Source organism: Manis pentadactyla, chromosome X (genome assembly GCF_030020395.1).
Source record: "Manis pentadactyla isolate mManPen7 chromosome X, mManPen7.hap1, whole genome shotgun sequence".
Classification (NCBI taxonomy): Eukaryota; Metazoa; Chordata; class Mammalia; order Pholidota; family Manidae; genus Manis; species Manis pentadactyla.
Window position 1 is genome coordinate 37,930,977 of NC_080038.1, and position 14,044 is coordinate 37,945,020.

Below are 14,044 nucleotides of genomic sequence, written 5' to 3' on the forward strand. Positions count from 1 at the left end.
CTCATGCTTTGTACTTCCATGCCCTCATTTGTAAATAAGGGATACTAATAACTATCAGGCTTTTCTGAGTATTCAGGGGGATAATGCATATCAAATGGTGCTTTGCTTATACTGAAATCTCAAAAGGTGTTAGCTATTGTTATTAAATTTGATTCTGAATGGAATCTCCCGGAGCCATAATGCTCATGTGTATTCAGTTCAACCTGAGAGCTTAAACCGGAGGTGATAATGAAAAAATTGTGATAGCTTTTTCTTGGTTTGCATGTGGCTAAACACTATCTGTAGTGGCCACCCTTAACATTTGCCAACTTAAAAAAGGGAAAACAGTAAATGTCAGCAGTAAAAGGCTTCAGGTCATTTTGCAGCCCTTTTGCTCAGAGTCTGCATAGAGCAGGTGTGCTGAAAGATGAAATGAGGAAATAAACTCCTTCTACTGAACTATATAGGCTTCTCTTCTCTACAACTCATGACTTGTGGGAATCTTCCCTCACAATATTTTAAGAGAATCAGCATTTATAGTATTTTGGGTCAGTTCTATGGTTTCTCCTGAGTTAGTCATAGGCAGGGGCAACTTAACAACTTTATTAAAATAATGATGCTATATGAGAAGTATTTATGCACTCCATAAAGGTATTCCCTTAAATTTATTTAGCAGTGTCCTTCAAGGTTTTGAGAAGTTTCCAAAGTGTTCTCGATGGTAGCATCTCTGACCATCTCAACTTCATTTAGTTCCAAGTTGCACACCGCCTCTCAGGGACATGCATCACCCTGTGCACCTAGGAGAGTTATTAAAAAGTGATCCAAAGCTGATTTAGAAGCAACAGGTATGACAGGATTTTACTCTTGGCTTATTTCCAAGCTCTTTGTGATACCTGAAGTTGGCAGAAAGGTCAAGTTAATCTGTGCCATAATATAGGGTTTATGTTGTGGGATCTAGGCAAATGTTTTATAAAGATTTTTTAAAAATTAATGTACCAGAGATACTTGAATGGGAAATACATGGAGTCGGCTAATCTTTTAAGCTTATGCTATCCAATACAGTAGCCATTAGCCATATGTGGCTATGAGAATTTGGTGTGTGGCTACCCCAAACTGAGATGTGCTCTGAGTCTAAAATACCCACCAGACTTCAAAAGCTTAGTACAAAAAAAGAGTGTAAAATATCTTCTTAATAATGCTTTATATTGACCACATGTTGAGATGCTAATATTTTGTACATACTGAGCTAAATAAAATGTATTATTAAAAATTAATTTCATTTATTTCTTTTTATGTTTCAATATGGCTACTAGAAGATTTAAAAGGATATCCATGGCACATATTATATTTCTATTGTACAATGCTGTTTGAAACTATTTTAATGAGTATTCCCAGGATTCCTGTGTATCTCAAGAAAAGAAAAAAGATCAGTGGATTTTGATTCTCTGCACTTAGATTATTTAGAGATGAGTAAACCCTGGCACGCCCAAGTCACTCTGAGGACAAGGTCTTAATTGGGCCTCACATTAACTACTGTCCCATATGCCAGAGCCTAAATAAATCAGAGTAGAGCTGAAAGAAACTTAGAAGGTAACACAACCAGAAAGGGTGATTTTAATTTCTCTTTTCTGTTATTTATTTAGTCTTGTTTGGGCATGTGAGTTTCCTTGTAGCCAAATGCTGATGTCTTAGACTATTCATAATATGGGAGAGAAGTAAAGAGAGAAGACTGGATTTAAAGGCAGGAAGAATTACAGTTCAGTGTATCAGAAGCCCATGAAAATATTTTCAGGATGAGTTTATTGGCCTGGTTCTCTTTTGGAAGGACTTTGTACAGCTTCATCCTACTTGGTGTCTCGTCATTTAAATTCATGCTTGGTAGTAAGTATCCCCACAACCTATGAGGAAAGGTTGTTTTCAAAAGGAAAACAAATAGACTCTAGCTTTCCCATTAAAATGTTCTTAGTTATCTTCACTGTAGCAGTGCGATCTTGTTGGTGAGAATAATGTTACTCAGTGTCTTCTGTTAGCATCTTTTCTCTTTAGCTCAAAGCACTAAGCAGGACAGGCACGACCATCCTTTTGCAAATGGAGAAATCAAGGCTCAAAAGCATAATAACATGGCTATGGCTGCACAAAAGGCCAATGATGTAGACTGTGTGTGTGTGTGTGTGTGTGTGTGTGTGTGTGTGTGTATCAGACACTGGGAAAATTCTGCAGCCGCCCGGTAATACCAGGATAAGAGCCGTTGAGGTACTGCACTTGGACAGCTGCTTTGGTATCTAGACTGTCTAAAGTCAAAGGGTTGAAGCTCAGTCACTAAGCCTGGCTGGAAGCCATTTGGTTATTGTTAATAGATACGTAACCCAGGAAACCACTGCCTAACTCTTCTCCTAGACCATGAGCTCTCAAAAGTAGAGTCTGTGTCTAATTACATTTTTTAAAATAAAAATGGGAGGAGCTTTTTATATAAAGTTGTAATAGTACAAAAAAATGCAAAGAAGAAGGCAAAAAATCATCTCAAATCACACCATCCACGTTTAAAAATATAATAGTACATGCCATTCTGGACCTCTTTATAAGCATCTACAAGACAGAAAGATGGATGGATGGAAGGATGGACAAATGAACAGATGGATATTTGAGAGAGGGAGGACAGAAACAAAAAAGGAGGGAAAGAAGGAAGGAGGAAAGGGCAAAGAAACATACAAATACCTGAGAATCATATTATATTTGTTATTTTAATGACATAAGTGTACTTGAATTTAATGGAACACAAACTGAAGTGAGCTGAAAGAAGGGCTCAACTTCAAATAAATGTCACATAACCCTAACAGATGTTAGTTCCTGAAAAAGTCTTGTGGCATAAAGCCAAAAGGTCGTAAAAATCAAGAGTTTTGAGTCTTTGGGCTTTTTTATTAGCTACAAGTGTAATTTTGGTATAGACTTGGGTCCATGCTATGAAGGAAGATTTCAGTAGCATTCACCTTTCTTACACATTGTCCCTTCTTGCCTTCCCCACTTTCTGATTTTATAGGATATATAAATTTTTACCTTATAAAGGGTTTTTAAAATATATATGTAGCCTACAATACATTCTGTACTACAATTATCATTCTTCCAAGTCTTTATGTTTAAATCTTTATTTAAATGTATTTAATGTTTAATACCAGTTCCACCAAAGTTTAACCATTCCTGAGTTCTTTATTTTGAGTCATCATTTGATGATACCTTGAAGTGCAGTGCTCCTATGACAACATTTAAAATTCTGTGCCAATCCTGGCTTCGCAGACAGGATGCAGGTGGCCAGAAAAGAGATATCACAGGATTGGAAGGTAGTGTAAGTGGTGAAGCATTGGCCAAACTGTTGCCTGGATTATTTGAAAGGTGCTTACCACCAGTGATGCTCTAAGAGAAACTGCTGGAATGTTAGGCACTGTTGGATTTTACCTGCAACACCATTTGCTTTCAGCAGTGGTGTAGCTCTAGGACTGAGCAACCAGGACTAGAAGCCCTAAGTTTTCTTTGCCATTAATTCTCAAATTTTATGATCTAAGGCTGCTGTCTTTCCCTGGTCTAATGGTGGCATGTGAATTTTTTTCTTGTTTTACTTTATTTTATTTAGCTACGTTTCCCATTTTTTTGTTCATTTCCTTTTGAGAGGAGAGTCTTTGATCACACAAATCCCACAGCAACCCTACCCCAAATTGTCTCAAATTCAATTATTTAGCCCTGTGCCTTGCATAGTAGTAACCTATATTAGATGCTCAGTAAGTATTGGGTGATCTGAATAGAGTGTAGATGCTTAATTAATAGGAACCGATTGGCAAAATATCCACTGTATTTCAGTGTGTTATGACAGAATATTATGTATCTATTTAAAATGGTCTCTACAAGGAACTTTTAATGACATTGAAAAATACTTGTGAAATATTCATAAGTGAAAAAGCAGACCTAAAAACGACCTAAAAACTTCCTTTATATGAAAGTATAAAATAGGAATCCAAGAATGTTAAATATAAACAAAAAATGCTATGTATGCATGTGTGTGTGTAGGAGGGTGGTTATAATCTTGAAGTACAAAGAGCAGAACATTATTCATTCTAACTCCCATATAGGTTTTTACAAAGTGTAATCAGGGAAGTGAGGAGGATATAGAGTTTGGGAAGGAGCCAGTGGAATAACTGTAGTCAATTACAGAAAATTTTAAGGCAGAGAAGATCTTGAACTGGATTTTTCCAAGATGTGAGAGTGTTCGTTTGGGAGGAAGGAAGGTGCTGGGGCTCAAAAGGTAATAACAGAAAGCCTCCCACCCAGCGAGCTTTCTGTGGTGTATTCTGGGGACCCAAAGACTTCAGTTTATGCTCTAACCCCATCACCCATCACTTTAGCTTTATTTTCTTGCTTGTCAAGTGATGAAACTTCTAGTTCACAACTAAGTCACTTCTAGTTATTTGTGAGGTACAAATAAGATACCGTGTGTGAAAGCACAGGGAAGGTTGTGGATGTCCATACCAAAGTAATGTTGCCATTGGTATTATTTCAGATTGCAGCAGAGAACAAGAGAAAAGCATGGGCTGTGTGGTCAACCATCCCAGAATCTTAGCTAAGCCTTTCTGCAGGGGGTGCCAGGTAGGGCTAACATTTTAGACTTCCTGCTGATCCCTCGGTACTGCAGACTGCCGAAGCTCTTTGACCTGTACGTGGTGGCCTTTATTAGTCACCATTCTTTGGTGAACTCAGCCCCTGCCACTGTACAGACTTTTTAACTACTTGGCCATACCTCACGATGACATGGCATCAATGCTGTAAAATTTTGCATAAGATCTAAGCTACAGGCCTGTTTCCTTCAGTGAAGTCCACCATTATAACTAAATTCTATACATTCTCTACCCTCCACCTCAAGCATAATTTAAAACTAACTCTGTTACCCTCAACACTAGTCACTGTTTATCTACATGTGTGTTTGTGTGTGTCTGTATATACTGATCTTATCATATTATGAGTTGGAAACTTTGAAGGCCTATAATAAATTCATCTCATATTCCCAAAATACTGCTCCAAGTCCAGACATTGAAGGCATAATTTTCAGCAGATTATTATATGCCAAAAACCTGCCTATATTTTCTAAAGAACACAAATGAGTGCTGTGGTTTCCAGAGTAATTTAATATTAGCTTCAGAATGATCACCAGATGAATGGGTTTCATTTGCTGAGGAGGAAATTACTGTCCTCCACAATTTAAAAAAGTCTTCCATGATGATAAGACATACTTTTTCCCAACAAATAAGAAATGAAATGGAGTGTGGGTGGAAGTGGATGAGAAGGCTGATGAAGCCCATCTCAGCTAGGGCAGACTGTCAGAGCCAATGAGCTCTGTGTGGCATGTGTGAAGTTCATGTGAAATGGGCAGCTGTTCCTGGGAGAAATACAACAGTTTGTCTAACCCATTCCTGGAGACTTTTGTCATCACAAGGGAAGCAAGGGCACCCTGGACTTTGATCCAGACCTCGTTGGATTAATAGGATTGGAGGTAGAAGCATAGAGAAGGGAATGTTAAGAGCCTGAAGAAGACTGGACCCTTCTGGTCTGCTGCTTTCTGGGAAATGCTGAGGTCCTACATGACAGGAGAGTTTCCATTTGCCAAATGTAATTTTAATTATAGTTTGACTATTTTATTTCTCCATATTTGGGCTCTAATTCTGTGGCTTCTCTCTAATGCTGAGAGACAGTATAGTACTTGGCCATCTCTCCCAAGAAATCCACTGAACTGCTCTTGTCCGCAGAGATCTAGTTTCCACCCTGCCTTCAGATGCTTTTTGCATGCTGTGTTTTCAACTGGATTTCAGAGCTCTCAGAAACTGAGGTGCTGTGCCAAACGGCACCTCCTCCATGAGGTTGTTTAAGCAATAGCCCTGTAGCAGCAATAAGCAGGCAGTATATTTGGGAAAGGTCTCCTTAGTCATAGGCCTCTTCAAGGATTGAGGCTAACCACATACTACACAAGGGCAACTGTGACAAGGAGCTTGGCTTCTGCCCACTGGGAAGCCGACAAAGACCAGAACATCTTTTTTTCTCAGTTTCTCCAGATAGCTGAAGTTTGGAAATGATTATCAGGGTGAAGTTGGGCTCTTCGTTTGAAGTCATACTACATCTGTACATTTACCAAACTCGGAACAGTTCAGCCTTCAGGCACAAGGTGGTTTCATGCATACTTGACTAGATTCCAGTTCCAAATTTCAGACTTATAAGAGCTTCTGAGATAGCAGAACTTTATTTGCCAACAGCTGAAATTGTACCCAACTTCAGAATTTTCTCCAACTTCTTCAAAGAACCCCAAGAACAAAAAACAAACAATGAAAGAACCACACACATGTGAGCAGACAAATGCACACACACACAGGATGAAAGAGAAGGCATAAGTCAGAATATAGCTAGGTTCCTTAAGAAGATTTTGATCTTTTTGTCTTATTCTTTTTAATAAAATTAAACGGGAACAATTTTTCCAAGTCACTTTCAAGGCACCTAAACGGCTGCCTTCTAAACTATCCCAGCAGAAATTAACATGACTATTTGTAAAACAGGTTAAAAACTTCAGTAGATGCTTAACAACAACTGTGAAGTAGCAACCACATCACAGATTTTACAAGTGAGGAAAACACCTAAATTATATAGACATGAGCTGATGCAATCACTTTTCCCACTGATAATTAAATCCCAATATAGCTTGGTATCACATCTTTTATTCAAGAACAAGGTTTTGGAAAACCACATTTTAGCAACGTAAGACAGATCTACAGTAGCCCTAAAAATGAACGCCACTCAGTAGCTATAAACATTCCTGACAGATCAGAAGCAGACAGTAAAGGGACCTGCACATAACAAGACACCAGTGGTTTGTGGATGCTTGTTACAGGGCCGCTATGAACACACCTCATCTAACAGCAGGCTATTTCTTCTACACCTACCAGGGAACTGGTGATACTGGTAGTCATCATCTCTTGAGAAAGGCACCCTTCCTTTGGATAGCTAGTCCCCCATAGGCTGCTGTACCCTACCTGTTCTGTCGGTAGCTCCACTTCATCAGTTTCAATTCCAACCACCGTATTCAAGTTCCTTAGCCTAATGTTATTAAGGCTGCACATGAAACTCTGTCTTCCCTTAATGACTACATAAGGAATTTAACAGGCAGATTCCTTGAGCAGGCTGATTTGAAAAGCGGGATCTGATACTATGCAAGTATTACCATACTTGATACTCCCGGGCTTTGGCTTAAGAAATACACGCAGGTCCACAGAAGAAACAAGACACAGGTACACTATATATTTGCATGAACCATAGTTTGCACTTATGGACAATCGTTATTAAAATAGGTACTAGGGAATAATGTCCAAATGCCTCAAGTACTGCCTACCGTGACAGAGGAGACAGATTTCTGAACTACATTCTTCGACATGTAGTAAGAAATAGAATGTTGGAGTTCTTATTAATAATTCCAGAAGAGGACAGAGCCATCCAAGATGCTTTTTATAGGTTAAAAATGACATGTGAGCAAAAACATGGAAGTAGTGTTGGTAGAGAACAAATATTAGTTTTGGGAGGACTTCTTAGCTGCAAGTTTTTATTATTGTTTATTATCATGTAGCTCTTCACTGGATATGACCACAAGGAAGTCAACTTAGACTCATTCAAGACTGAAAAAAACCTGTTTCACAGCCTCATTAGTATTTCAGTTATCTCAGGAGAGAGAATTAATTAGAGACTAAGTTTGTAAATCAAATATATACCCACATGCATATGCATATAACATTTTCAAGTGCACTGATATTTCTCATTTCCTCCAGCAGAGGTCAGAAAATAGCAATACAGGAATATGAAAATCCATGAACAAAGAGAAGATTTTAGAGTGATTTTCTCTAGACAGGATTATGGAGGGGTTTTTAAATTGTTTTTCTTTACCCACATTTTCTAATTATATTTTTACAATAGACAGGCTTTACTTTTTTTAATTATTAAAAAGCAATAACAATTATCTTAAATGTAATAAAGAGCACTGTAGGCATATGTATTTACCCTGTAACAAGACAGACACACTGCTTAATTAATTATATTTTCTTCACCGCACATAGATTATTGGAAATCGTCTAAGGAAGCCGCAGATTTGGCCATCACTCTGAAAAATTAATCAAGTGTAACATCGTTTCCACAATTGACGACTGTGGGCAATCTCTTTCAAACAAGGAACTTAATGACACCCATAAAGTTACCAGAAAAAGAAAGCATCTTGGGCTTACTCCTGACTGCCAAGAAACCCTGCACACACAAGGACAGAAAGGCGAATATAATCTCTAGTCATCTCCTTTGCCTGGAAAAACCTAAATGAGATCTCAGTGTTCTGGGAAGTCAGCCTCTGCAAGTTGGACATATTAGGACAAGGAGGACAAAAGAAATAGGTCAGTGTGACTGACTTACATTTAAAAGCAGGGAATACAATGAAGGATATTTGCTAAGCATTGCTGATCAATATTTGACACATTGCACTATAACCATGCTACAATTTTCATTTCTAATTAAGGTGTCTCTTCTCCTGCTAGACACATATGGAAGCAAAGTATAAGGGCTTATAAAACAAAATCTGAAGGTCAACCAAAACATTTGTGTTTAAATTAAGGAAATCTTTGACCTCCACATTATACAAATTTAGATGGCTATTTCCTGTTTTATTAAATGATTCATAATACACAGTCCATTATTTGTCCTTCTTGGTATTATCACTCACAAATACTATAAGGGTGTCAACATTGCTATGTAAAGCAAAGCTGATTGTTGACAGTTTCTTCTGTCTCCTAAGGTTACGATTTCTACCAGTGAGGAATATGTCTATATGCTGTTCATTTCTATCTATGGAGGCCAGTAAGGAAGAGAGGAAAGACAGATTTGAAACCTCTGCCAACTGTTCTTTGGGACTCCAGGGTGGGGCCCAGAGGAGGCGACTCTGTTTGCCAGAGAATATTAGTAACTTTTTGAAGCAAGACAACAATGTTGGGAAAACAAGGATCAGGGAAATGTGAGAGGAGCCTGAAGAAGCAGCATTGTGGGAGACTGGAATCCATAGAGAAATGTGGCCAGTGAGAAACCCCTAGGGGTACATTGATCTAAGGGCTTATTAGAATGAGAATATCCAGCATTCAGTTCCAAGCTGTTGGTGTTTCCACCGTTAAGCCCCAACCCTCATTGCTCATAAATAACTTCAGTCAAGTCTGTGGCCCACCAATGCTTGGGTGGTCTACGCTGGCTCACAGAGGTGAACTGGAACCCAGGTTGGCACAGAACAAAGGGAAGACAAGAGTCGCAGGCCATGAAATGTGAATGAGCTAGGTGTTGTAAAAACAGAACCATGAGCCACAACTGATCATGAAAATGGGAGACCCAGTAAACTCACAGAAACTTGGGGAGATCAATGGATCTTTCCCACAAAGAGGGAATTTGGGATTTGAGTCACTTTTATGTAAATCCCCAAAGAAGAGTAAGTTTCACTGACATATAGGACACAATGACACAAAACTTCAGACTATGACATTAGCCCTATAGCAAATACTCCTAATAAGGCAAAGTCTAGAGCAACATTTGTACCACTATACACAGGCTTTTTTATCACATGGAAAAGCTCCAAGTATTTAAATAGAGGTATTTAATAAATCAATGACAAATGTTTTTTCTCTATTGGTTTTGTTACACTTTTTACTAAATGGACAATATACCACTTTGTCAATAACCTTCCCAAATATGTTTAGAATTCCCACCTACTTCTCCTTTAGTAACAGTGATAAAAATCTCCAAATGTTTGTAATACATATAAAATACATATTCATCATTCAGAGATACAGCAGATTCTCTGAGGGAAGGATCTGGAATTCATATATGGAAATACCCAGAGAAGTGTTTAAATCCTGCAAAGGCTGGCCCAGGCTTACCTTCACATGGTGGATCAGATGTTCTACTTCATTCACTTTGTAAGTCTCCAATTCTAGCTCTTTGGCTAATCTTAAGATACGATTCTGAGTTGGCCCAACATAAGATCCTCCAAGGTCCACATATTTAACCTTTTGGTTCTGTTTTCCCATGGAGAAAAGTAAAAATAAGTCTTTGTGAAAATGTTATTTCTTAGATAAAATAGCCCTGAAATAAACAAATTGGCATTTCACAGGCTATGAAATGGGAAACTGACATTTTCACACCTTGAGGTGTTCCCATAGAAAACTGGATTCTGTTCTCAACTGTACTTCATTCATGCAACAGTTATTAAATCATTCCTTAATTTAAAACAAAAATGATTGAACTTCAAATAGCCATGGGATTTTTGAACCCCATCATTCACAGTATATACAATAACATGGTTTGGTTTTTAGTGCCTTAAATTTGTCAGCTACAAACTGATGACAAATCTTTACTTGGTATTTCAGGCTACTTTGGAGGGACCTAATGCTAGAGGAAATGCTAGAAAGGTCATGGTCTCTTTCTATGTGGTTTGCTAATCCAGACATTTGAAATACAGCATTAGGGAATGTTTGGCCATAATTCCAACCTTTGAAATTGCTCTTACATTCAATAGCAAGTTTTCTATATGGTTATGGATCAGTTTCACTTCCAGTGAAGAAGGACCCATCTTTGAACAAGAAGTGACTCGAAATGCTCCCTATCTCTGAACATGTCCAACTAGAATCAGATGCCTATCAGTCAGGGACACCAGAGAAGGGACTCCTTACCTGTTTTTGTTTGCCTATTGTCTAACACCACCAAAAAGAGAACATAAGTTTCACAAGAGCAGGGATCTCTGTTTTAGTCACTGATGTATTCCAAGCACCCATTTTTTGGTATAATAATTTATTGGGCAAGTGCCAAGTGTCATGAGGTGAGCAGAGAAAAGGGACAGAAGAAAGAGTTGGAAGGGAGCAAATTGAGAGAGAGGCTGTAGAGAATGTTTCAGAGTAATTTTCACTCTCTTAGAAAAGAGTCAAATGAAATTCAAGACTTTCAGAAAGAAAAAAAATACCCAGCTTCAGTCCCACACCTGTCCACCCCATCCTTAAGTTCTTACCCTGATGGTATAAGTCCTGCCTCCCACACGCTCCCGAGCTTCCAGAACAACCACATCCAGGCCAGAGTCATGCAGAAGTTTGGCTGCTGCCATACCTGGGAAAAAATACAGTGAGAAATCAGAACCATGCAGAGGGACTCCAAATTAAGCTCCTCATGCTAACAACCAGTGTGAAAAGTCTACGCTGGCTCACAGACATGACCTACTGTTACGTTCAACCTATAGGTGGCTAGGGTTTCTCAACAGAGGACCAGGTTCCAAGTCTGGGAAGCCAACTGCTATTTCTAGAATGAACAAAGAGGATTTCATTTTTGGGAAACGTCTCAAATCTTAAAAAAAGTCTTTGGTCACTACATCAAAATGTCTATCTTGAAGGACTAAATTGCATGATTATGTGTCTGACAACATAAATGAAAACATAACGTCACCCTTAAGGGAAAGGTATAAGTCCCAAGTAGGTACAGGACCAAAATACATAGGCATTGACTTCATTCTCAAGATAAATCTGAAAAACCAGTCCATTGGTGAGGGAAGAGTAGGTTTTTAAAGCTTTTGAGAGGAACTAAAATTTACTATTAAAATTGGGCTTTGGGATGTTGATGTAAAGTTTCAAAACCAAGAACATGAAATTCAACCCACTTACATATCCTGGTTCCCCATGTGATCCATTGCTAAAGAATGAAATGATCCCATTCATTTATTCACTTAATAATTAATGTAGTGAAAAATACTTAACGAATGCCTTCTATATTCTCACCACCATGATTTCATCTTTAAAAACCCTCCACAGTTTTATTGAGGTAAATTTACATACAATAAACTTTACCCAAAGAGTTCAATGAGTGTTGACAAAGTACCAAGTTCAGTGTAAAGTCGGTATATGCAGTTTTTGGTATAAGTACCATCCTCCATGTAGTTTTTGACATCAGAGATCTTAAAATCCTGCATCTTTAAAACCACTCTTATAGAGTTTAGTAACAGTTTTCTCTGACAAAAGAACTCTGGTGCTCTTACCACAATAAAATTAATTTGACTGGTTCCAGTGACTTTACTCATTTCCTTTATGAGACCAAACAAAATCAAAGAAGTGCCAAGACACTGTGCCTTACAGATAAATGAAACAGCTTCTATCTTGTATTTCAAAAATAATAGCTCTGGGACTTTTAGGACTCGTGCAAAAAAAATTCCTGTAAAAATAGCTAATACTCATATAGTGCTCATTCCATCAGATGCTGTTCAAAGTGTTTTAATCTATGAACTCAGTGAATTCTTACAACAACCCAATGAGAAAAGGTATTCCTAATATTCCCATTTTATGGCTGAAGAAACTGAAACACAAGAAGCCAGCAGGCAGAGCCAGGCGGTTTCACTCCAGTGTCGGTATCCATAATCACTCCGTGTCCTGATTTCCACGGGACCTCAGAGCCATCCTTTTCATAGATCACTTCTCTCATTTTTGGCTACAGGGTGAAATTACATGTCAAAAGCTATTTTTCACTTTATTTGGATCAATGTATTTTTAAGACACACTTGTATCTTTTGGTTTGATAAGAATCCATATAACACAAAATATGAGCCCACAGTAAAAGCCGTAATGAAAAGCTGGGGCTTCATTCATCGTCTATTAGCTATCCTAAAAGAGGAAGCCCATTTCTTTTTTAAAGAGGCTGATTCGACATTTCGTTATTTAAGTCAATCCATCTTTTGATCCCTGTTGTTGGAGGCAGGGCTGGGGCATCTGGTTGGTGGTGGGGTACAGGTCCCAAAGTCCACAGCCCCGCACACAGTTTGTGCATGCATTGCACAACCTTAATTTAGGACTACAGGGCTTGGGTTTTTAACGCCAGTTTCCGAATCTTACTTCCATAAGGAAAAAAAGAGAAGACATTTCTATTTAGATTCAAGATTGCAGACAATTCAATGCCATTTCTCTTCTCAAGTAGCCATTCAACAAGTGGAATATGAAATAACATGCAGCCATAGTAACAGCTGGTATCAGGGAATTCAGATAGACCTGCTGAGCATGCCCAGGCTTAAACAAAAGGGCTCAGAATGCAATACAGCATCACTCTCATACACTGGCATATTATATTCCCCAAAAGGTGTTGTCTTTAGTAAGTGTAGTTACCCAAAAGTATCTGATGCTGAACATAGACAGTTATTAAAACAACCCATTGTTTTAATATGGGTTTATCAAACCATTGAATAGAGTTCTCTCCACTCATGAGCCTTAAAAGTCATAATTAGAAAATTACAAAAATATCTTCAAATAGGGCAATACAAGAGTATGTTATTGGCAGTACCTTGCAGTTTGCTGCATTAACATTTATAGGGAGGGAGTCAAAAATGCCTGTAGGACATCAACTCACAAAAACTGCTTTGCAAATTAATTGACCCAAATATCGGTGGCTTAAGGAAGTCACTGCAATTTAGGGGGAGGAGAATTTTAGGGTGCCTAAGAAACTGAGGCATTGTAGTCTGATCAGAAGGGATGAAGACTGCTAAATAGCTCTCTTGGGATTCCTCAGAGATTACTGACCAAAGGAGTAATGGGTTGGCTGATCAAAGAAGAAGCAAACAACTGTACAGATCTGCCCCAGCTTACAAGATTGTTTCCCAAGAGTTCATTTCCATGTCAGTTGTTTGGAACTTTTAATACATTTGGCATAGAACAAAAATATGAGAGATGATGCCTTCTCTGGGAGATCTGGGAGTTTTTAAATGCAATACTATTGTTAAAAAAAAAAACCTAAATCAGAAAGTAGCAGAAATATGTTTGCCCTGAAAACACTAGACAACGTAATTGGGACTATTTAAACACTTGTGCAATCATTTCCTAGCACGATGCTATAGCAGTTAAAAACCTACAAAAAGAAAACCTCCACAGTAGTAACAGCCACCATCATAAAGCATGGAGCACTTGCTTTGCTCTATGTGAAGCACTTTGCACACAAAACTCATTGGATA

The 14,044-nt window shown here is 38.2% G+C and overlaps 1 protein-coding gene across 2 annotated transcripts in view; it reads right to left on the bottom strand.

Annotated features, from left to right (window-relative positions):
* MAOB (monoamine oxidase B) overlaps positions 1 to 14,044 on the bottom strand; it is a 124,286-nt gene that overhangs the window by 56,640 nt on the left and 53,602 nt on the right. For both annotated transcript variants that reach the window (XM_036880895.2, XM_057495219.1), the window contains 2 exons: positions 11,078 to 11,172; positions 9,954 to 10,091 (listed from right to left, as the gene is read on the bottom strand). In XM_036880895.2, coding sequence (XP_036736790.2) covers positions 9,954 to 10,091; positions 11,078 to 11,172 — 233 coding nt within the window. The remainder of the gene's footprint in view (positions 1 to 9,953; positions 10,092 to 11,077; positions 11,173 to 14,044) is intronic.